The sequence below is a fragment of the Salvelinus namaycush genome, chromosome 31, assembly GCF_016432855.1.
Source record: "Salvelinus namaycush isolate Seneca chromosome 31, SaNama_1.0, whole genome shotgun sequence".
Taxonomy (NCBI): domain Eukaryota; kingdom Metazoa; phylum Chordata; class Actinopteri; order Salmoniformes; family Salmonidae; genus Salvelinus; species Salvelinus namaycush.
Window position 1 is genome coordinate 17,875,080 of NC_052337.1, and position 24,541 is coordinate 17,899,620.

General features: G+C 41.8%; 2 protein-coding genes and 1 long non-coding RNA gene across 5 annotated transcripts in view; 1 reads left to right on the top strand and 2 right to left on the bottom strand.

Moving 5' to 3' along the window:
* The window catches only part of gpr107 (G protein-coupled receptor 107), a 25,698-nt gene extending 13,440 nt beyond the window's left edge, over nt 1–12,258 (bottom strand). The window contains exons 1-14 of one of the 2 annotated variants that reach the window (XM_038970580.1): nt 11,925–12,258; nt 11,396–11,518; nt 11,169–11,219; nt 10,941–11,032; nt 9,081–9,229; nt 8,826–8,857; nt 7,351–7,407; nt 7,145–7,255; nt 6,697–6,830; nt 4,600–4,675; nt 4,352–4,425; nt 4,127–4,244; nt 3,752–3,882; nt 3,528–3,571 (exon numbers count right to left, since the gene is read on the bottom strand). In XM_038970580.1, coding sequence (XP_038826508.1) covers nt 3,528–3,571; nt 3,752–3,882; nt 4,127–4,244; nt 4,352–4,425; nt 4,600–4,675; nt 6,697–6,830; nt 7,145–7,255; nt 7,351–7,407; nt 8,826–8,857; nt 9,081–9,229; nt 10,941–11,032; nt 11,169–11,219; nt 11,396–11,518; nt 11,925–12,023 — 1,291 coding nt within the window. In that variant the 5' untranslated portion in view covers nt 12,024–12,258. The remainder of the gene's footprint in view (nt 1–3,527; nt 3,572–3,751; nt 3,883–4,126; nt 4,245–4,351; nt 4,426–4,599; nt 4,676–6,696; nt 6,831–7,144; nt 7,256–7,350; nt 7,408–8,825; nt 8,858–9,080; nt 9,230–10,940; nt 11,033–11,168; nt 11,220–11,395; nt 11,519–11,924) is intronic. The other variant, XM_038970581.1, reaches the window with a different exon arrangement.
* LOC120025872 lies at nt 11,417–20,637 on the top strand. The gene is made up of 3 exons (XR_005473043.1): nt 11,417–11,528; nt 14,610–14,962; nt 17,750–20,637. It is a non-coding gene; the product is annotated as an uncharacterized LOC120025872 (long non-coding RNA).
* LOC120025870 (folylpolyglutamate synthase, mitochondrial-like) lies at nt 12,366–24,337 on the bottom strand. Of its 2 annotated transcripts, none has more exons than XM_038970578.1 (15): nt 24,191–24,337; nt 22,912–23,040; nt 22,745–22,798; nt 22,530–22,594; nt 21,325–21,439; nt 20,697–20,774; nt 20,136–20,197; nt 18,891–18,993; nt 18,578–18,655; nt 18,023–18,170; nt 17,783–17,866; nt 17,280–17,430; nt 17,040–17,115; nt 15,437–15,503; nt 12,366–15,002 (listed from the first exon to the last, which is right to left on the bottom strand). In XM_038970578.1, the coding sequence occupies exons 1-15, from the start codon at nt 24,314–24,316 to the stop codon at nt 14,620–14,622; spliced, it is 1,719 nt and encodes a 572-aa protein (XP_038826506.1). In that variant the 5' UTR covers nt 24,317–24,337; the 3' UTR covers nt 12,366–14,619. The 2 variants fall into 2 exon arrangements, with proteins under 2 accessions (XP_038826506.1, XP_038826505.1); XM_038970577.1 differs by having other exon boundaries at nt 21,322–21,439.
* Between the last annotated feature and the right edge of the window lie 204 nt (nt 24,338–24,541).

Here is a 24,541-nt window from a genome sequence, read left to right on the forward strand (position 1 = left end):
TGGAATCGAGGAATTTTAACGCTTTGTGCCATAATCTACTCAGCCTATGGTGGTTACCTACCCATAGAGACAGACTTCTGAAGCTACACTAGGTTATTCAACCCTAAAACATTTATAAAAAGACTCCTGCGCTTTCTAGCAGACGAGGTAGACATACAGACATTCATGTGGCTCTGTGTGATAACGTCTGCTCTGATGAATAAATCATATGTACCACACATACTGTACACAAACGTGCGCGCGTGCACACACAATTTTGACACTAAATAACGAAGCGTTAAGGGAGTTGATACAGGTGCACTGAGGAGGAAACAAAACTCAATTAGCTGCATGGAACTCGTTCATTTGGAATAGTTACTCCATTATCTCTATGGGCTGTTCATTGACTTTAAGGAGCAACCACGTGGAATTGGAACTGGTCAATCAATTACATTTTACAAGAGGTCACTCAGAGAGAAAAAATAACTTGAAGGCACGATTCCTAAATCTTCATGAATGTTGACTGAAAATCGACTTTTTCTCGTGTTGAATTGTACGCTATGTAGTTTTGGTTAGACAGCAACCCATTTCTATTTGATCTGTTAAACAACTAGGAATTATAACACTAACACCAAGAATATATGGTATGAACTCCCTCTTTACAGTCAAAATGGCACAAACAAATCTCTTGGGGATTGTAACAGCTGTGGATTTGGTGAGGTCTGTCCTATATCCTACTGCTTATTGTTCAATTAAAAACTGTGGAATGGAGTCTGTCCAAAATGAGACATTTGACCCTATTCACACACAGACAGAACCTTCTATGAGCTCCCATTCATGATAGGAATGTCATGAGAGCCAGCTCATTGACAAGTGCTATAAAAAAAAAATATATATGTCTGTTACAGTGCCCTGATGAGATGAGCCCAACCTGAATGCATGTGAAATGGCCTGACATTTCAGTAATGAAACAGACCTGGTAGCTGTGCTTTCCCCTTTCCTCGCCTGGTCTAATCATGAGTAGAACGGGAATTAATGCGGTGGCTGAACACTTCAATAGAAAAACTTCTGCATGGAACAAGGAGAAGGGGAGCACAATAGGCCAGTGTTCCGGAGTGATGGTTTTCTGTTCTACCCGATAATTAAACTGAACAAAATTATAAAAACGCAAACATGTAAAGTGTTGGTCCCATGTTTCATGAGCTGAAATAAGATATTCCCGAAATTTTCCATATGCACAAAAAACTTATTGCTCTCAAATCTCTGTCAGTGAGCATTTATCCTTTGCCAAGATAATCCACCCAACTGACAGGTCTGACATATCATAAGCTAATTAAACAGCATGATTTAATCAGGGACAATAGGTCACTAAAATGTGCAGTTTTGTCACACAATGCCACAGATGTCTCAAGTTCTGAGGGAGTGTGCAATTTGCATGCTGACTGCAGGAATGTCCACCAGAGCTGTTGACAGAGAATGTAATGTTAATTTCTCTACCATAAGCCACCTCCAACGCCGTTTAACAGAAATGTCAGTACGTCCAACCGGCCTCACAAACGCAGACCATATGTAGCCACGCCAGCCCAGGACCTCCACATGCGGCTTCTTCACCTGCAGGATCATCTGAAACCAGGCACCCGGACACCCAGACATTTCTGTCTGTAATAAAGCCTTTTTGTGGGGAAAAACTCCTTCCAATTGGGGAGCCAGGCCCAGTCAGTCATGTGAAATCCATAGATTAGGGCCCAATGAAATTATTTCAATTGACTGATTTCCTTATATGAACTGTAACTCAGTAAAATTGTTATATGTTGCGTTTTATGTTCAGTATAATTGCACACACCTGGTATCCCAGGTCTAAAGCAGTCCCTGATTAGAGGGGATCAATAAAAAAAATGCAATGGAACTGGCTTTGAGTTTGAAAGGCACTAGACCATATTATATATCACATATGGAGGAAATGTTGGTGAGCAGGAACAGGCCATTTAGTAATACTTTTTGGACAAAGAAAAAGCGTTTCGGGAAGAAAAGAAAACCAATTCGTACACCAAGGCAATGGCATTAGATCCTGGTGTCGTTTTCTAAAGACAAGCGCTTAGGGGTCAGCAGTGAGAACATATGGCAGGGGTCGGCAACCCTGTTACTTCATGTTTCTGATTTAACCAACCTAGAAGACTAGGTGTGTTGAATTTAGGCAATCACTGAAATGATCAATTAGCTCAATTGGCCAGGTGTGGTGCCTAGTTGGAACAAAATCCTGCAGTAACTGTGGCACTCCAGGAACAGAGTTGCCTACCCCTGCCATAGGGTATCCTGCTATGCTTTGAGAGGCCTTATTGCTGTCGACTGACTACGCTCACAGAACAAAAAGCTAAAAAAAGGACCCTATTTGGCAGTGTATTGGCAAGGGGACGGGACACCTTTATGTTAGCTTCAGCATATCTTTACTGAGAAAACCGAATATGTTGTAGAGCATTATGGGTAGCACAGCATGCTACAGGCAGGCGATGGGTGACGTAGTCAGGAAACTACAGTTAACTTCGTCATAAAAAAAGCTTCTATTGGTTCTCTCCTGACTCATCCATCTGACACATCCATCTTTCTTTTGAATTAAATAAATAAACCTGGAGCCTTCACATTTGTATGAGCTATAGCAAGTTCCTTGGCAATATGACTTGGCAGCGGCATATGTTCGTACTGGTCCCCTGTGGAAATCAAACCCACAACCCTGGCATTGCAAGCGCCATGCTCTACCAACTGAGCCACGCGAGCTACCGAGACATTGGTTTACCAACAAAAGAGTGTGGAACTGTGCAACTACAAGCATGTAAACCCTGGCATGGAAATAGTTAAAGGCTCTCATTCACATCCACAGCTCATCCACAGCTCCTGACCATCATAAGCCAATCAGAGATTTAACCAATCAAAGCTCTTATAAACCTCAAAATGAACCACCCCAACGACAACACCTTGGGTCCCAACTTTCCTCAATGTCTGAATGTGTGGGAGGGATGAATGAATGGTTTAAATAAAGCTGAACTATGACCGACTATGATGAGGAATGCAGGGTGAAGTACAAACAGTGAAGGGCAATGAATAAGTTAGTCAGTCAGAGAGCATCCAGCTACAGCAGAGCAAAACACTCACTATAAAACTAAGCTTTTAGGAGAAAGTCAAAAATAACACTGCCCATGACCTAGATCAGGATTTGCCCTTAAAATATTCACAGACCACCATTTCACTCCAAAATACTTTGTTCTTTTTCTCAAAAGACTTTAGAATTGTTTAAACTTTTATGAGGGGTTACTTGGGTTGTAACAGGAAAATAGCTGGGGTGAAAAACTATTCCAGACCACAGTTTTAAACTTTGTGGTTGGGAGTAGGACCATGGACGGAGTTGATTTTAAGTGGAAATGTCCCATTACATGAAAGATTTTAACTCCCTGCTTGCCCTTGTTATTGAATATGCTGTCGCAGTAAGGTGGCCAACTGCAGAGAAGCACTGGCTCACAAAAATGAACGTTTTCTTAAGCGAAAAGGAAGCATACCTTTCCCATCTGTTGATGAGGCCTCTTGTAAATGTCTGATGGACCTGTGGACAAGTGAGAAAAGGAGAAATGTCATACCAAGTGGAAAACTGGAGGAGAGCAGACATTATCTAAAATAATCGCTCTTTCAAAGATGTCAGCTGGTCTCTGGGTACTTTGTGGCGGGGCACCTAAAAAACCAAAACCTAGGGGAAACACTGCCCATAGAGAACCTCAGAACTCACCAGACCACGGGGAAGAGGATGGCGCCGCAGCACAGCAGGTCCACCAGGAAGAGCACCTCTTTCCACAGGCCGTACTCCGTGGTGCCCTCCTCTGTAGACTCTAAGATGATGTACGCCACGTTGGCCAGCACCTGGAGGGGTCAAAGGTCATGTGCTCCCATCAGTGCCACTGCAGTCCCCACTAGGATGCTTTTTGGGTAAAGATTTCTAAGATCAGCCTATCCCTTGTCACTATATAAATATGACCCAGCATCATGGTAGTCATGCCTTTAAGCACAAATCTAGGATCAGCCTACCTTGTCATTGTAGACGTTATCAAGTACAATGGTAATCTTGCCTCAACAGTTAGATGGTTCTAGATGGATGGTATTGTACCTGTAGTGGAATGACAATCATGAAGATCTTCTTGTCCTTATCTGAGAGGATGTGCTTGACAAAAGCCCAGCCGGTCCCTATCAGAGCAATGGTGATGAATAAGAGTGCCCCCTTCAGTCTGCAGGAAGAAACACACGCTCATACCAAGTGACAAAACGACATTGATAAGTTTCAGTGCAGGTGAAGCGGAGACACAGAGGAGGCCATTTTACTGGTGAGACTTACAGGTGAGTGATGTAGTAGACCACAGCCCATCCTTCTATGGGGAAGCCCTGGTTAGAGATGTAGTAGTAGTCAATCTGGAAGACAAAGGTCTCAGACATCAGTTAATGACTCAAGCTGATGTAAAAAAAGGGGGACAAACTAAACTATATTCTATTTGATTTAATTTAATTTTTACTTCTAAACTTGGAAGCACCCCCTTTTTTTGCAGTTAAATACAGCAAGGCTTGGATTGTAGTCTGTGTGCTCACCGCGTGGAAGATGAGTGATAGAGACTTGGTGAAGGGGAGAGCAGTCATGAGCCAGTGGATTTTATAGACATCAGCACTGCCAGAGAAAGAACAAGAGACGGGGTAGAGAGAGAGAGAAAAGAGGGAATTAACATTGGTTAGGTTCATGCCATTACATTAATAATTAATCTCAACAAGGGAAATAGTTATCCTTAAAACATTTTGAAGAGTATGATGATATTACGTTGGTATGGAGGTAAATGGTTGGCTATCTGGTGCCCTCTACTGGTCAATGTAAAACAATGCAGGTGTGACTGAGGCAAGACCACCGCTAATCATTTACGTTTTAGTAATTTAGCAGATTATCTTTTCTAGACCAATTTACAGTTAGTGTATTTCCACAGCATTTGCTCAGGAGCTCATAGAGCAGTCAGAGCACTCTGAGGTAAAAGGTCATGACATGAGACAAAGGGTAGCCCACTGTGGCATGCTGACTGATCAGATTAGTGAGATACCTAGTCAGTTGCACAACTGAATGCATTCAACCAAAATGTGTCTTCCAACCCCTCTGAATCAGGACAAATAGAATAGTCATTAATTATTCTTCAAGTCTTAACTTCTTTGGGACCGGGGGGGCAGTATTGAGTAGCTTGGATAAAAAGGTCCCCAGAGTAAACTGCCTGCTACTCAGTCCTAAAAGCTAGAATATGCATATAATTAGTAGATTTGGATAGAAAACACTCTGAAGTTTCTAAAACTGTTTGAATGATATCTGTGAGTATAACAGAACTCATATGGCAGGTAAAAACCTGAGAAGAAATCCAACCAGGAAGTGGGAAATCTGAGGTTTGTAGTTTTTCAACTCTTTGCCTATCCAAGATAGTGGAAATGGGGTCATATTGCACTTCCTAAGGCTTGCACTAGATGTCAACAGTCTTTAGAACCTTGTTTGATGCTTCTACTGTGAAGGAGGGGGGAATGGGAGCTGAATGAGTCAGAGGTCTGGCAGAGTGCCACGAGCTGGTCACTCGCGTTCACGTGAGAGGTAGCTTGCGTTCCATTGCAATTCTACAGACAAAGGAATTCTCCGGTTGGAACATTATTGAAGATTTATGATAAAAACATCCTAAAGATTGATTCAATACTTAGTTTGACATGTTTCTACGAGCTGTAATATGACTTTTCGTCAACTTTCGCCTGGACCTGCCCGCGAGTCGTCAGTTTGGATTGTTTACTAAACGCGCGAACAAAAAGGAGGTAGTTGGACTTAAATGATGGACTTTATCAAACAAATCAAACATTTATTGTGGAACTGGGATTCCTGCGAGTGCATTCTGATTAAGATCATCAAAGGTAAGTGAATATTTATAATGCTCTTTCTGACTTTGTTGACTCCACAACATGGCGGATATCTGTTTGGGCTCTGAGCGCTGTACTCAGATTATTGCATGGTGTGCTTTTTCGGTAAAGCTTTTTTGAAATCTGACAGCGGTTGCATTAAGGAGAAGTTTATCTAAAGTTCCATGCATAACACTTGTATTTTCATCAACATTTATGATGAGTATTTCTGTAAATTGATGTGGCTCTCTGCAAAATCACTGGATGTTTTGGAAGCAAAACATTACTGAATGTAACGCGCCGATGTAAACGGAGATTTTGGATATAAATATGAACTTTATCGAACAAAACATACATGTATTGTGTAACATGAGTGTCATCTGATGAAGATCAAAGGTTAGTGATTAATTTTATCTCTATTTCTGCTTTTTGTGACTCCTCTCTTTGGCTGGAAAAATGGCTGTGTTTTTCTGTGACTATGTACTGACCTAACAATCGTTTGGTGTGCTTTCGTCGTAAAGCCTTTTTGAAATCTGACACGTTGGCTGGATTCACAACAAGTGTAGCTTTAATTTGGTGTATTGCATGTGTGATTTCATGAAAGTTAAATTTTTATAGTAATTTATTTGAATTTGGCGCTCTGCATTTTCACTGGATGTTGGCCATGTGGGACGCTTGACATATCCCAGAGAGGTTAAGGAAGGCACAGCCATTATCAAAACAGTGCTGACATCTCCTGTGCCGCAATACACCCCCCCCCCCTCCTCCTGGGTAACTCACCGCTGAGTGCGGAGAACGTGCAACCACAGTGTGCCGAGGAAAAAGAAGAACATAGACATGATGATGTAGAGCTTGGGCAGGGGGATCTCCCCAGCAGACAGGAAGCTGTTGGGGTTCTTCTCCTCGATGCTGATCTGAAAGCATCACAAATGTTGGTTATACAGTAGATATAGCAATCTGAACATTTGACCAATCAGACACAAATAAGCAAGTGTGGCTAAAATAATGTTTCATTTTATTATAAAATAATGTTCAGGATGTGATTTCGACAACATAGAAAATTAGGAAAAAGTGGATATTGGTACGGGGCTAGGTCCATTTCAATGACGTACGAATAGGGAATGATGTCCTCCTGACAAATCAGGAAAAATCCCACCCGATAAACCAGATACAAACTTCAACTTGCAACAAAAGAAAACTACGAAGAGGGTGAAAGAAACACACTCACTTCAATGCTGAAGCGGAGGGGGTTAACCATCTGAGTGTCTTTGCTGTAGCAGTTGTGGAAGTAGAAGTTGTACAGGCCTTGCTGCTCGTCTGTGCTGACGTTGAAGTGAAACTGCACGCAGGGAGGAGGGGGGGGGGGAACACCTGTGACCTATGTAGCCCAACTCAAGCTAAAGAAATTATATTAGCCTGGTGAACGAGCCTTACCTGAAAGGAGAAGACTTCTTTGTTTCTATGGAGTGGAAAAGGCACTTCAGCCTTTTTCTGTGAATATCAAGAGAGTGGGATCAGAAAACGTGCTTTGATTAAACGACGGCTGGATCGCAATCCTTAAAAAGTCCTCATTCACAAACCCTTGGCTAAATTAGTAACTGGGTAAAACCCTTTATCTGGGATGCAGCCCTTGGGAGCCACTGGTTTTCCTGTACAATTTCTATTTGGTGACAGACCGACATAGATAAGTGAGAACAGGTCCCTTGGTGAATAAAATCCACTAAATCAATCAAAACCACTTAATCAGTTTTCAGAGGAAAAACAGTGACAGTCCAACACAGAGATAAAGCATGTTGGAATTGCTGTGCTAATAAACTTGTTTCACAAAAAGTTCTCACAAAACGTTTTGTTGAATAATACTTCAATTTAAATGTGCAAGAGCAAAGTTGTATAAATTATGACCCAGGAAACACAGTCACGTATTTTAATGGTGTGTGACGCCAAGAGCTTTGTAATTTGCTTACAAAACCGCCAGACACCAGGGCTCCAATGAAAAATATGTACCTTTTTATTGCGTGCCGTCGGCATGGGTAAATGGACGAGGGAGCAAGATTGAGATCCAGATACTTATTTTCTTACATTGGTTGAGGTCAAAGGGTGACAGAGTAACTATACTGAACAAAAATATAAATACAACATGTAAAGTGTTGGTCCCATGTTTCATGAGCTGAAATAAATTATCCCAGAAGTTTTCCATACGCACAAAAAGCTTAACTCTTTCAAATTTTGTGCACAAATTTGTTTACATCCCTGTTAGTGAGCATTTCTCCTTTGCGAAGATAATCCATCCACTTGACAGGTGTGGCAAATTAAGAAGCTGATTAAACAGCATGGTCATTACACAGGTGCTGGGGCCAATAAAAGGCCACTCTAAAATGTGCAGTTGTGTCACACAACACAAAGCCACAGATGTCAAGTTTTAAAGGTAGCGTGCAATTGGCATGCTGACTGCAGGAATGTCTACCAGAGCTGTTGCCAAAGAATGTAATGTTCATTTCTCTACCATAACCCGCATGTTGTTTTAGAAAATGTGGCAGTATGTCCAACCGGCCTCACAACCACAGAACATGTCTATGATGTTGTGAACAGAGTGCCCCATATTGGTGGTGGGGTTATGGTATTGGCAGGCATAAGCTACAGACAACAAACACATTAGCATTTTATCGATGGCAATTTGAATGCACAAAAATACCGTGACGAAATCCTGGCCCATTTTTTTTTTAAAGGCATATGTGACCAACAGATGCATACCTGTATTCCCAGTCATGTGAAATACATAGATTAGGGCCTAATGATTTTATTGCAATTGACTGATTTTCTAATATGAACTGTAACTCAGAAAAATCTTTGAAATTGTTTCACATCGCTTTTGTATTTGAGTTCAGTATATGTTATATGAATATTCTTACCTCTGCAACATCCCGCTTGGGTTTACTCTCACCTAGGATTCAAATGACAACATTGAGAACAAGTTTAGTACAACAGATAAAACAATATATTCAACCATTGGTCATAACTTACACTGCTCAAATGCAGAATTCCTCAGCTATCTCGAACTTTGGCGTAAATCTACCATCAATGCAAGTTTAAAACATGTCCTCATCTCAAGTCAGTATTTATTCAGCCCTAAATAAAAATGTATGAACTGTAATGAGGAACCATACCATCACCATGGTCTCCCACAGGGTTTGTGTCATCTTTCCCCTTTACAGGTTTCTGTTGGTCACCTCCAGTCTCAATGCCTATTGTCTCTCGGAGGCCAGGGAGGATGTCAGGGAACACATTCTCCTCAGATGACATCTTCATCTTCACCCTGAGTCACACACAAACAAAATACATGTTTAGCCAAAGTTATGGTATAACATAACTTAAAAAAAAATGTTTGGCTGCTTAAAGCCACACTCCTCAATATGATTCAATCCACAATGAGCCCATAACTCTTGCCAGGGCGTCAATGTAGAAATGATTTGTTCTTATATCAAATCAAATTTGATTTATCACATGCGCCGAATAGAAAAGGTATAGACCTTACAGTGAAATCAGTTAAGAAAAATAACTGTTAAGTAAAAAAATAAGTATCAAATAATTAAAGAGCAGCAGTAAAATAACAATAGCGGGAGGCTATATACAGGGGGTACCGGTACAGAGTCAATGTGCGGGGGCACCGGTTAGTCGAGGTAATATATAGATGTAGAAGAGAGTTAAAGTGACCATGCATAGATAATAAACAGAGTAGCAGCGTAAAAGAGGGGGGGCAATGAAAATAGTCTGGGTAGCCATTTGATTAGTTGTTCAGGAGTCTTATGGCTTGGGGGTAGAAGTTGTTAAGTCTTTTGGACCACGCTCAATGCCATCAGAAGAATCCCAGAACATATTCCAGTCTTTGCTAGCAAAACAGTCCTGTAGCTTAGCATCTGCTTCATCTGACCACTTTTATATTGACCGAGTCACTGATGCTTCCTGCTTTAATTTTTGCTTGTAAGCCGGAATCAGGAGGATAGCATTATGGTCAGATTTGCCAAATGTATGGTGAGCTTTGTACGCCTGCGGAGTAAAGGTGGTCTAGAGTTTTTTCCTCTTGTTGCACATGTAACATGCTGGTAGAAATGAGGTAAAACAGATTTAAGTTTCCCTGCAATAAAGTCCGCGGACACTAGGAGCGCCGCCTCTGGATGAGCATTTTCCTGTTTGCTTATGGCCATATACAGCTCATTAACTGCACTCTTAGTGTCAGCATTGGTTTGTGGTGGTAAATAGACAGCTACGAAGAATATAGATAAACTCTCTTGGTAAATAGTGTGGTCTACAGCTTATCATGAGAAACTCTACCTCTGGCAACCAAAACCTCGAGACTTACTTATATTTCGTGCACGAGCTGTTGTTAACAAATATACCGTCACCCCTTGTCTTACCAGAGGCTGCTGTTCTATCCTGCCAAAAAAGTGTAAAAGCAACCAGCTGTATGTTATTCATGTTGTCATTCAGCCACGACTCGGTGAAACATAAGATATTACAGTTTAATGCCCTGTTGGTAGGATGTACGTGCTCGTAGTGAGTCTATTTTCTTATCCAATGATTGCCAACGTACAAAGGCAGATTACCCACTCGCCGTCGGATCCTTACAAGGCACCCAGACCTACATCCCCAATATATATATCTGTCTCTTTCTCCTGCGAATGAGATGATGAGGGCTTTGTCGGGTGTCTGGAGTAAATCCTTCGTGTCCGACTCGTTAAAGAAAAAATCTTCTTCCGGTACGAGGTGAGTAATCGCTGTCCTGATATCTAGAAGCTCTTTTCAGTCATAAGAGACAGTGGCAGAAACATTATGTACAAAACAAGTTAGAAATAACGCAGGAAAAAAAACACATAACAATAGCACAATTGATTAGGGGACTGTAAAACCGCAGCCATCAAGTTGACTAGCCTGATTAAATAAAGGTTAAATAAAAAAACTATTTGTAAACAATGGTAACTCTTTGTAGAAGGGTACATGGGGTTCCCTGCGGTCAGATAGAAACTCACTCATTTTTCTTGAAGTCAAATAACAGCAATGCCACAGCGACGTCACTGCTGGGAGACTTCTTAAGGACACAGTAGTCCAGATCTTGATCATCCTGTGCACACGCACAAACACACCAGACATTATTGATCTCCCCCTGTTAGTAGGAGTAGCTCCTGTGTAGGCCTAGCCCATGTTGAAAAGCTTCAGTAATAACAACAAACAGATCTTAGACTAGAATGGATACTCACTAAATACGTAGAGAAGCCATTGCTGCTTGTCCTATCCAGACTGAATCCAACCTGAATAGGAAACGGGCAAAGATTACAAAATAGATGTTGGTCAGAGCCATGCATTTTGTAAATAAGAAGATTAAATGTACCTGGCTACATCATTTCCCAATGGGACTTCTCATGCAATGACAATTCCTAGAAAATTTATTGAACAGACCACTGACAGACATTGAAATGGATCTTACCGTGGAGCTGTCAATCTTGTCCAGATCCTCCCCAGTAAGGGTAAGACTGGACATATTCACTATCATGTAACCATGTTTGTAGAAGCCAAAAGTGTTCAGGTGGACTTTCTGCCGAATGTCATCCTGAAAGAATGTAAGTGACAAACCAAATTTGATTTTGATCAAGGTTACTGTTAATTGACATTGTAGCATCAGTGCATTAGAGATTAGCTGGCCACCACACTTAGTCAATAATTGTGGCCTACCATTTTCAAATCATAGTACAAGGTGACCAGCTATTAAATCAAAAGCAACATAACTAACAAGTGTTGCTTGTTAGCTAAAACGTTCAGTGGATAAACATGTTAAATACAATTAATGACGAGCAAGTATTGCGACCTTATGTCTTATCCACGCGTAATTAGCTACACTAGACGATGTATTTATTATGATGAACCGCAAACTAGCTAGCAGCTAGGTCTGATTGGCATGAAACCCTATTCACTTGTATGACAGTAAGCGGCCATATGAAACTGGCAAATAAACCTACCTCGAGTTTAAGATGATGTAACCTGCAATGGCTTTCTCTGAGAAATAACAAAAATAACACAATAGTAGCCGTAAACATATATATTTTGTCGGTCGCCATTTTTCTAAAAAAGCATAATTGCAAGCAACTCACTTCCGGCAGGATTTACGCTCTGACGCATAAAATAAATTATGCTACGTCGTACGTTTTTCTTGTTTTGCGTTTAAGATAATCTTTTGTTTTGGGTAAAGCATTTTTCCTCGTTTGTTTAACAACAAATGACATGTTCTGCTTGAAACATTGAGAATGTAAAACAATTTCATCTGCATTACATTGGCTACATTCCAGGCCGTGTACAAAGCAAGAATCACCAAATATCAATGCTGGAAAGAGTGGAAAATGCAGTAACCACTTAAATACTAGTGCTTCCAAACTGGACAATATGATGCATAAGAAAACACATCCGTTAATGATTCATTTAATTATCTTAAGTGCACATACATTTAAAACTATAGCATTTCTCTGAAATGTTAAGACCACTTTAAAAAAGATTTGGGAATAGTCTAGCAGTTTCTAAACCCCAGGGAAATATTGGCTCCATTCCAGGCCAACTACATTGCAGTCACCTGCCAGATCGCACAATGCCTGGATCATATCATCTACCTGTAGCAATCTTATACCTGGCTGTGCAGTCGATAGTGTACCCATTAGTTGCTGTGTGTACTGCAGCATGACTGCAATATAGTCAGACTAGAACAGGGCCAATCACTCAAATCAAGCGCTAATTTCCATGGTACTTTGGGTGTAAGCATTAGTCCAAAACGTTTTGCAACAAGAAACAAGAGTTTCTACTTTCTATTGGACAAATTCATGTAGAGCCCTCCCTGTTTCATTCCGTTTGGTTCCTAGTGAATACAACCCTGGTGATTTTTTTTTGTGGGGGAGAATTTATTCATTAGTCAGTTTCCGAAACAGTCTCCTCCGCAACAGAAAACTTTGTCCAATAGAAACTATTTTTGTTAAATTTAGGTAGGTCCCTCCCGGTTTTGTTCCATTTGGTTACTAGATTAAGAAAGGTTCTATTGCAAAAAGCTTTGCAACAGATACCGACTTACAAATACACCCTACCTCTAGTGTGTTTCTTTACAGTAGACATACAATTGCGCTCTCAGACACAAATTTAGAAGACAATGAACATTCTGAAATGTTAGTCACAAAGCAACTGCAGTATAAAAGACTTATCGCTTATGACGCCTTAGAATAATTTACAGACATGTTAGTTTACATTGTGCTCAACGCTAAAGGTCTAGTTTTATTGTAGAGGTGTTCGATTTTTTTATTGAAGGGAGAATATCTGATTTACCAACACAATGATAGCTACACGAAGCACATTTGAAATGTTTAAGAATACAGTCAACAAATAATGCAAGTCTGTGAGATCGGCAAATGAGGATCTCACTAGGAAATAGTGAAACAAAACAAAAATTAAAAACTGTCCTCTTTGTAAGAAATCCAGTTCATGTTGCAACCCTCTCCCTGTCTCTTATTGGTAGCAATGAAAGGACAGGAAAGAAAGCCATTCTTGTACACAACCCAAAGAAACGTACTGGGTGGAAAGTGTGAGGCCTTTGACTAACCGTTTCCACACTTTCTTTGGATTACCTGTCATTTTAGGGGCCTACCGTCCCACTGCCTTCTTCTCAAATGCTTTTAAAGCACAATACCACTTCACATAAACAATAACAGTAAACACCCGTGTCATACTGGAAGTCGCACAAATGAACCCCCCAAGAGTTATTGTAAACAGTTTTAGCTTCAAGTATAAGACTTAGGGTTAATATTTGTTTTCGATTGTTGGAGACTAATTGACTTGAATCTGTTTGTGTTGCATGAGCCAGTTTATAATTGCACAATCCACTTATTAGTAGTAATAACTTGTCATTGGTTAGGATGTTGGGACTGGAGACTTATTGCAGTGCAGGGGGGGGGGGCTAGATTGTGTGTGAGACACTAGTCTCTCTTACACACACCTGCCCACAAAGGATCTGGACTCATGCTATCAATAGGAGGAACAGAGTTCTTGCCCAGCACTGACTGACTGTTTATCCTAGACACAAAGAGGTGACCCCGCCTAGCCAGAAGGCATAAATATATATGCATGTGTGACCGGTTTGTGTGCTATGGAGCTGTAGCATCCAGTTTGTGTGTAATACATCTAGTTTAAACTTCCTTTGGTGTCTATCTGGAATTTGTACCAGAACCTTACACTGATTGTTTTCTATCTCTGGATCTCTTTTCGTAGTGTACTGATGTGTCTGTTTTAAAATGTCATTGTAGGGCTCATCTATAAAAGAGACCAAGGTCTCCAAATGGCTCCCTGTCAAAATAAAATAACGTGTGATCCTCAGTAAGGCTCTGTGTGGTACTGGCTAAAACATTTGACATGAACTTGTATTGGCCAGAGCCCTCTATTTATCAATTGAAATAGAAGGTTCTAGCAATGGCCATTTCTATTAGGCTTACCAAGGACTGGGGGTGACACAAAACCCTGTTGCCTGGTACAAATTGAATAACCTGCCAGTAAGCATAGCTAACAAGCTTTCCCTTAGGCTGCATGATATCCCAGCACTTAGCTCTCTCCAGAGAGGGTTTCTTCTTGATTCTGCTTACCAGACAAATCTATCTGATCTATTGCTGTTCTGACAGAACCATTCCTTTAAGAGGCAAAGGAAGGGTCGAGGTGTTTCAGGACGCCCCCAACCAGATGGAGGCTTCCAGCGACGAGGACGTGGATGCCAGTGGCATCTCTTAGCGGAGCGGCTTTGGCTGTCACGCTGGGCTTGACGGGGATGACCCTCTTGTCCGGGTGTGCCAAGACAGAGTCCCTGCCCTGGCTGAGCCACTGGAGGGCGCTGAGGATGCAGGGGAAGACTAGGGTTTTGCTGCAGCGCTCGGCTGCCACCAGTGGGAGAGCGTCGCGGGAGATGAGCAGCTGGGCTCCAGGCTTCTCTTCCTGGCCGTTGAGCAGGCGCCAGCTCCTCTGGTTGTCCAGGCAACGGGTGAGCATATTTTCCACAGAGACATTGAAGTTTTGTTGGTCTGAGAGGAGAGGGAAGGCGTTCGGGGGGGGGAAAGGTTACACAATGCTACATTCTTCCAGAATCAAAATGGGTATAATTTAAAATGGCAGATTGTACCGTCAAAGGGAAATCACATGCAGAACCATTTTATTTTCACACATTAATAGCCAGAACATAAAAGCAACACGTCGGCCATTAGATTTGTGACAATGTTTGCTGGTTTGGACACCATGTTAACACAGCAACATCCTTCTTTGCCCTTCCATTGACAGTGAAGTGAGAACATGCTCACATTTACACCAATGATTAACACAGATCGCGTCGCATAATTACAACGGCAGAGCTATTCATGTCATCATACTAGGCTACTGTTTGATCTGTCAAGCCACAGTCATCGACAACGTAGTTGGTGTATGTTATGCCTGGCTAAAAATCACAATGTGATAGCCTTACCTGCATTACATGATGCAATGGCCTCTGTGATGTTGGGGCAGAACACAGCAAAGTCAAAATGGCATGGCTGAAAACCCAATACAGGAAAAACTAAATCAGTTAAGTTGTCCTACAAACATGGCATATATTTTTATATTTTAGTCCTACAAACATGGCATATGTTTTTATATTTTAGTCATTTAGCAAACGCTCTTATCCAGAGCGACTTACAGGAGCAATTAGTGTTAGAAGCCTTGCTCCAAGTGCACAGAGATTTCACTTAGTCGGCTTGGGGATTTGAACCAGCGACCTTTCAGTTACTGGCCCACTGCTCTTAACCACTAGGCTAGCTGCTGTCCATACAGTGCGTTCTGAAAGTATTCAGACCCCTAGACTTTTCCCACATTTTTTTTTTTTTACAACCTTACTCAAATGTTTTCCCCCCACTCACAATACTCCATAATGACAAAGCAAAGGCATGTCTAGAAATGTTTGTACATTTTAAATCTCACATTTACGTAAGTATTTAGACCCTTTACTCAGTACTTTTTTGAAGCACCTTTGTAAATCGCTGCGAGTAGGGTCTTCTTGGGTATGACTCTACAAGCTTGGCACAGCTGCATTTGGGGAGTTTCTCACATTTTCTGCAGATCCCCTCAAGCTCTGTCACGTTGGATGGGAAGCGTCGCTGCACAGCTATTTTCATGTCTCTCCAGAAATGTTTGATCGGGTTCATGTCCGGGCTCTGGCTGGGCCACTCAAGGACATTCAGAGACATGTCCAGAAGCCACTCCTGCATTGTCTTGGCTGTGTGCTGAGGGTCGTTGTCGTGTTGGAAGGTGAACCTTCACCCAGTCTGAGGTTCTGAGCGCCCTGGAGCAGGTTTTCATCTCTGTACTTTGCTCCGTTCATCTTTCCCTCGAGCCTGACTAGTCTCCCAGTCCCTACTGCTGAAAAACATCCCCGCTGAGTTTGAAGGTAGGCCTTGAAATACATCAACAGGTACACCTCCAATTGACTCAAATTATTTCAATTTGCCTATCAGAAGCTTCTAAAGCCATGACATTTTCTGGAATTTTCCAAGCTGTTTAAAGGCACAGTCAACTTAGTGCATGTAAACTTCTGACCCACTGGAATTGTGATACAGTGAGTTGTGAAATAATCGGTCTGTAAACAATTGTTGGGAAAATTACTTTTGTCATGCAAAATAGGATGTCCTAACCGACTTGCCAAAACTATAGTTTGTTAACAAGAAATGTGTAGAGTGGTTGAAAAAAAACAAGTTTTAATGACTCCAACCTAAGTGTATGTAAACTTCCGACTTAAACTGTATGCATCTGTTTACTTGTAATAAATTTGCAAACATTTCTAAAAACATGTTTTACCTCTCAATATGGGGTATTGTGTGTAGTTGGAAGAAATAATTGTTTCTCCATTTTAGAATAAGGCTGTAACGTAACAAAATGTGGAAAAGGGGAAGGGGTCTGAAAACTTTCCGAATGCACTGTATATGACAATACCATCACAACAGGATGGTCTGACATCATTTGTGATTGCGAAACATTGATTTTGAATGTTTAGTACTTATCGTTGTTGGGCAGTTAACCTAGCCTAGTGTACGCACCACCAGTAACTTAAGCATGGCTGCCGAGTCTCTCTCCCCTGTGGCGTTGAACAGTAGCACTCTGACCACAGGACCACTGAGGAGACATAGGGGGTAGGTATACGGTTAGGATACCAGAGATAATCTACTGACAGACTTCGCTTGAATTGCAGAGCTCAACAAATGGTAAGGTGCATAGACCACAATTGACAGGACAACACACAGACCTAGTGGAGCACAAACTCACACGTAGATACTGACCCTGTGGTTCTTTCGTGTTGAGAGGCAACCTCGCTGAACCAGCTTACACAGGCCAGCATGCTACGGGTGGTGTGGGCTCCGTCCAGGAAGTAGGTGACTGGGCCATGCTTCAGAGTCTGGGTCCTCCCCGGCCACGCAGTGTCTTCCAGCCCTACCGCCCAAGAGGAAAGCGATGTACTGTTGCTGAATACCAAAATGGAACGCTAGCATCTACTGTAGATCTAAAATGATTTGATAGGTGTAAGCAGGAAGTTGCGCTGGGAGGCTTCCTTGGTTGTTGGTGCTGAAACAGGGGAACGAACCATGGACCTTGATATACAGTCCACCTAGTCCTCTGCTATAAAGCCATTAGTAATTCAACCCCCCCACCCTCAAATTCGGAGAAAAACACTTAGTATTTTCATGACCTATCAATGCTCAGGTGATTGTGTTCACCCCCGTGGTTTTCACCAGAGGCTGTTATTTTGCAGGTGAGTGTGTTGGAGTTGTTCTATTGAACTGACCTTTCGCCATAATGGGGCTTGGCTGGAAGCCAGCGGCCGGCGACACGCCTTTACTCTCGTCAGCGGGGGAAGGGATGCTCTGGTCTACAGGAGAAGAGTAGAAGATGAGGAATACACATGACCTGAAATCACCAGACAATCAAACCATACCATGTCCAATAATCTCACACCTGTATACACCCAGGTTGTTCCTTTACCCTACCACCCACAGACCAGCTTCAAACACTCACTCCGACCTACCAGGAAGGCAGCGTCTCTGTAGCCAACTGTGGCTGAGCTGCAGGGCAAGGGAGGCGTTGGAGCGCTGGTGGTGGCCAGCCAGGCCCAGACGCAGAGGTCCTGAGTCAGCAGGGTACTCCTCCAGTTCTGGGCACACCCAGAGAGGACACTGAGGAGGAGGAAGAGTCAAAGTTATTCAAGGACAGTCCAAGGGATAGATATCAACGATCATAATTCACATCAAAGTCCAATATTATGCAATTGTTTGTGTTACCCTGAAATGTAACATTATTAAACCATTTGCTCATTTACTGCTTGCATATATCATAGAATTCTTACGAGGCTCTTTGAAACTGTCATATGCCCGCCCAGGATAGTTTTTTTTTTTCATTAAACGACTGAGGAAACTTCTGCTGACTTTTTAAAAGGACATTTTACTCAAATTAATAAAGTGGGGCACCACTGCTAAATAAATACAGGGGAAACATTGTGCTCATACTTGATTATAGGCCAAGTATCTACAAACAGTCTACAGACAATGTTGTATCTTGTTTTATGACTTCTTTATTGGCTCACCCCAATCTCCTTTGCTCTCTCTTTGAGAACCATCATAGGGCCGTCGGGTTGCTTCACAGTGAAGGCAGGAACTCCTGGCTGAGGAGACACAAGAAATAATTAAATAACGTCAGTAACTCCTGTTTATTTCAGCATAGTCAAATGTTAGCACTTGTGGCTTTCTTGGTGTTTTACTACATGCATTAAACAATCATGTGTCAATTGAGGCTACTTTGTAACATTCTAGAGGTGGTGTTCTGAAAATGTTCTGAGTCAGAATGTATCAAAAGTGCAGCCTTGACAAAGCAAGAGTTAAACTGTACTGCAATCTAACCTTAAAAATGCCCCCTTTCTGCCAGGCAATTTTCTCGATGGTATCCCCCAGTATTGAGGTGTGATCTATACCCAGGGAGGCGATGCCACACACCCACGGCCTCCTGTCAGAGGAGGACATACAGAGCATAGACTACAGAGTTCAGTGGACTCAATGGATCTTCACACAAAATAACTTTGTTTATACAGCAGGGAAAGTGAGAGTGAGATAAATGGTCTGTAAGTTACTGCATGAATTACATTTTTTATCAGATTTCATGTTAAAGGTAGACTCTAAATGACATAGCCATGTGGTAGAAGTGAGCGACACGCAACACTCTGATCTCACATCATCCGAGCATGTGCACGGGTTCACTTCACGCTGTTAGAGCGTGGTAGCCACGGGAACAAAACAGAGAAGTTGAGCCTCGTGTTTCAATGCTCTTAGTGGTCGCGGAAAATGACCCACTAGGTGGTTTACTTTCTGCATCTACATCATAGCGCTGAGTCTACCTTTAACTAGTTTGTATTAGCTACTTGTTTTGGAAGTGTAACCAGCAGGTGAAGGGTGAGAACAGAAATGAACTGCATGTCAGATCTGCCAGTTCTCGTGTTGGTGACCATCTAATGTAGTACTAGCTCTGATCTGACCATGGAGAGGTCCTACAGGCGAGAATGATTTGTATCTCAATTATGGGAAAGTACAGGGGCAAGTCAAATTAATAATTTGTTCAGCGTAGAAAATGTATTCCATACATAGTTAGTAGATAAGCATATCAAACCTGAATGCTTGTGCCTACGTCGTACATCTTTTGAAAGTCTTTAGCTCATTAAAAAAAGGTCTGTTCTCAACAACCCTCTTCAAATAGCACCCAATGTCTCTCTCGCTCTATCAACTAACAATAAATGGAGACCTTTCATTGCAAAATGGGGCTGCTGACAAAATGGAAGGCTTGACGAGACAGTCAGTCACGCTTTGTTAATGAGGTCGCACCATAGGACAAAATGGTTGAAGGGCTTGTCAAGTGAGTTCAGTGAGACATTAGGCACACAGCAGTAGTCACTAGAGACTTTGGAACTGAGCCAGGGGGTACAGTGAGGGGAATTAGGGTATGCTGCAGAGGGGGATTCCATGAGAGGGAATGGTTACATCAGCTGCAGCATCATCATAGAGATCTATTTCTAATCAAATTAAAGGCGATTACGGACCATTGAACTAAATCCTGTTTGTTTCCCATCCCATAGGATCCAATTCCATGCTTCTTACCGGATTATGTTTGTGCAGTCGTAGGCTCCACCAATCCCAACTTCAATCACTGCCAAGTCCACCTGCATCACAAGACAATATGGGTGGCTGAGCTCAACCCACATTTCTATTCAGTCATTTCAAGAGGTCAATTGAAAGAATTGATAAGTGCCACTTTTTTTATTTTACCAAGAAGAATTGAGTCATGAAATGTAATTAACTTCCTGATTTGATGAGAGTCGATCTGACCCTGTGACAGATAGGCCATAAATCTCAGGAGATTGTTTACCAGGAGATTGTTTACCAGTACAGGGTGTGACTCATTAGTAGCCATGAAGATGCCACCACCAATATAAAAGGTCACCACTATGCATTAGTGTCTGCAAAACATGAGGGGCCCCTTGTCTCCTTTTTCATGCCAATCCTATCAGGTGTGTGAAGAAATGAACAAGGACTGAAGGGAAAGGGAGCAACCACCAGTCCCAGACACCCCAGCAACGCTGCACAGGGACACCAACAGAGGTATGATGGGAATACAGGACCTGATATGAGAGATGTGGTACACTGGTTATAGCGACCTACCTTCTCCTGCAGGAAGACGTGGAAGGCCAGGATTGTTAGGAAGCGGAAGTAAGCGGGCATACTCCCCCCGTGAGTGTCCTGAGAGGGGTCAAAGGTCAACAGGATATTACTATAACAGCTTCGTAGTATCCCTTCAACATCTCAATGAGCAGATATGCAACCTCATTTAAGGGCGACAGCTACAGCATGGGACATCTACAACAAATCATATGACACTGGTCATTATAGGACGAGAGGTTTTTCATTTTCTCCCTAAACTCAATTATCAGTTCTAACGGCTAGAGACAGGAATAGTACACAAGGTAAAGTTGGCTGAATTCAGGAAATGGCCCAAACCCAGATGTATAACGGTTACAGGCAAATTGTGAAGGGCCCTGCTATTTTAAATGTATGAGTAGAACTAATTTAGTTTAGTACCTCCAACTTAAAGATATTTGAAGAATTTATTACATTTTATTTTCTCTACAGGAAAAGAAGAGGGAGCAATGTGTCATGGTTGGAGAATGTGTCATATTCTGAAACACATTAAGGACACACCCTTCTCCTCGGAGGTCAAAGACCAGGAGCACAGAAAGCAGAACTCCAAACCTTCACTACAATTGGAATCGGAACCTTTTTCCACAACTACCTTGGTTTCATACAGCCGTCCATACACCTGCCAGAAATATTTTGTGAAGAGTTCTTTGCCGATTGGTTTTCCATTAATTCTTATCCTCTCCCTGACTTGTACCAAATGTGGGGAACTGCAATCGACAGAAAATAATGTGTTAAGTCAAAAACATGAGTTACAATATATAATTGAAGATGATCAATTCTTAAAAACAGGGGTATGGTAAGCGAACCTTTGCAGTAGAGTAGAAATTCACTGAAACACTTATCAATTTCTTATGACTAAAATGAGTCTCATTTCTCCAATACATCTTCAGAAGGGTTAAAAATCCAAAACATGGGAATGTTTAACTAACACTAATCTAATAAAAACAGTTCTGTACGAATGAGGTTTATGCAGCAGGCTAGGTCTAATTAATTAATAAATATATTTTTAAAAAATTGGTAAAATCATGACGTCTGATCTTCAGGTCGGAAAGTCTGAGCTCTAGAAAGATGCCAGAGTTTCTGACTTGGATGACCGCTCAAAACAAATTTTCCCAGTGGGATCGCTTTTTCTGAGTTCTCAGTTGCCTTGAACGCACTGAAGGCGGAGATTTCCGAGTTCCCAGTTGTCTTGCACTGCATCATGCACAAATTCATGTTGTTCCTATGACCAAAGAAAGTGAAATATTCCTCAATATTAAAATAGACAAACTGCTAATAACAATAGAAACTCAGGGCTATCGATACACTTGGCTAATCATTAATTGCAGCGCCAAGTGGATGTAGGGAGAAGTGCGTTGTGTTTTGTAATAGTGTTGAATTTAAAAAAAAGTGTTAACAGAGCTGAATAAAAAGTCGTGAACTCACTCAAAAGCCACAGCTCTTTGCTATATTCTTTGACAGTCTCTGGCCATGGTTTTAAAAGTTATGAAATCTCACATAGGCTGTGGATGCTGTATGGTGATTTGAGCTATCCGATTGGCCAGCGCAATAGGCGCACTCGATCGTGACCACTGCTCTGTAACTACTACACAAGAACGTTGGCTCAGCAGTACGTGAACTTAATGAATAATGTTTCATGCAGAAAATCAGATGACAGATTATGGCTGGGTTAACTGGATGAGGCTGGTAACCACAAGTAAATGTCCTTAACTCAGCATCAAAAACAGCCCTTTTTTTCTCAACAATTAATTTGTTGTAGGTAGGACTGCTCTGGATTTGATACTTCTTGATATGTACCTGTAAAATCCAGTCCGAAAACCGTAACTTCTCAGTATTTGTTCTGTGAAGGCGCATGTTGACCCCTGAAAGATAACATTTTGAAACATTACTCACCTTCTTCCCACAATGCCATATCAAGTTGTTTACAACATTTGTTTGGCAAACTTTGCACAAGATACGAGCTTGGGGCTAGCTCATAGATTAGTGGATTTAAACACACACACACTCCACACCTTGCCTTTCGTTCCTGTGACATGAATGATATTGAGATGGTCAAGTTCTTCCACCTTGGAATGAAAATGGGAAAACATTTAGATTAGGAGATAATCAATTCTTGACCATTTCAAATGACAATCCAGAATAAATGGTAGGGGGAGACACTGCTGTAGAATATATTTACCACCAGGCCTGCTCGCTCCAGGAAGCCCCTCATGGCCTGGAGCTGGAGTTGAGGGTGACCCCGCTCTCGACGCACTTGCTCCAGGGCACAGGCATTGGTCTGCAGGGTATTGAGGGTGCACACTGCATCCTGTAGTGCCAGAAAAAAACACAAAAGTGCATGTAGTTTTCCATATCTCTGGAAGGTATTTTATTTTACATTTATTTAACTAGGCAAGTCAGTTAAGATTAAATTATTATTTTCAATGACGGCCTAGGAACAGTATTTGTGCCTTGTTCAGGGGGAGAACGACAGATTTTTACCTTGTCAGCTCGGGGATTCGATCTTGCAACCTTTCGGTTACAAGTCTAGCGCCAGCAAGTTAACGTACTATCTATCTAACGTTGGCTCGCTAGTTTGACAAGTTTATGGCTCACGTTCAAATTGATCAACAGCTTCTATACATACAAATAAATGAGAGCCATTTTCCAACTTCGCCATCTATCTAGTAATCATTTACCTTCAAATCAGCAAACTAGTGTTCACGTGCAAGGGACAAATACTTTTAAAACTACCGAATGTTGCTGGACTGGCTTTGGGGTGGACATTAGCTAATCTGCTATCTGTTCTAAGTTATGAGGCTAGGCAGCATGGCGGGTCCGTTTTAGCAAACTTCGCAGCATGAATGTTTTCCTGAAGTTATTTGTAAAAAATAATTAATAATGTTCCGCTGAGCAATTTAATATTTTGTTAGCCTACTTAAACTAGTTAGTATGCAAACCCCAACGCCCCAATTAAAAGTGTGCACTTTTTAAAAACGTAGCTACTGTACCAACCATACCTGCTCAACTTTCACTTACTTGCAAGCTAGCTATCTCCACAAACGGTCTCTAATATCTAGCTGGATAGCTCAGCCCACAGGCTAACTTATGTGTTGCTGGTAAAATCATGGTGCGAGATTATTAACAAATTAAATATAGCTGCCAAGGTAAACTCATGCATTCAACAGACAGTGACAGTCTGCTTAAAGTTTAGACCGTTCTGTAGCATGTGAAATTCTTTTGTTAAAATGTAGTTAAGCGTTTTTTCCCCGTTATGAACTATAGTCTTAATGAAACACGTGTGTATCGAACACTACAAAGTGGAATTGGCAAGGTTTTAATTTCATGGTCTTGTGTAAGATTTTTGGGGCGGCAGGTAACCTAGTGAACCATGAACTTGTCAAACTAGCGAGCTAACGTTAGATAGTACGTTAACTTGCTAGCACATTGGCTAGCAGATGATAGCCACAGTATCTTACCTGATACTCCATTCTGTGAAGTCGCGGTTCTGCCTTTGTACTTGAACACTTCACTGTGGTAAACTTGGACGACCAGTCTTTCTGGCGGAGGAACGCGGCAAACACGCGAGAAAAGCGTACCATCATGGGGCTTGTGTAAGCGCACACAGGAAACTGCCGCCAAATTTGGGCGATATTCCTGTCAGAACGTGGTGTCGTCACGCCACGCCTCTTGAGAGAAATGTCTTCTTCTTGTTCTGTGGTGTTTATCGGCGGTTGGCATCCAACGTTTTAGTGCATTACCGCCACCTACTGTACTGGAGTGTGGACCATAAACAAGGGGGAACTAAATCCTACCTGCCAGCCCCGTTT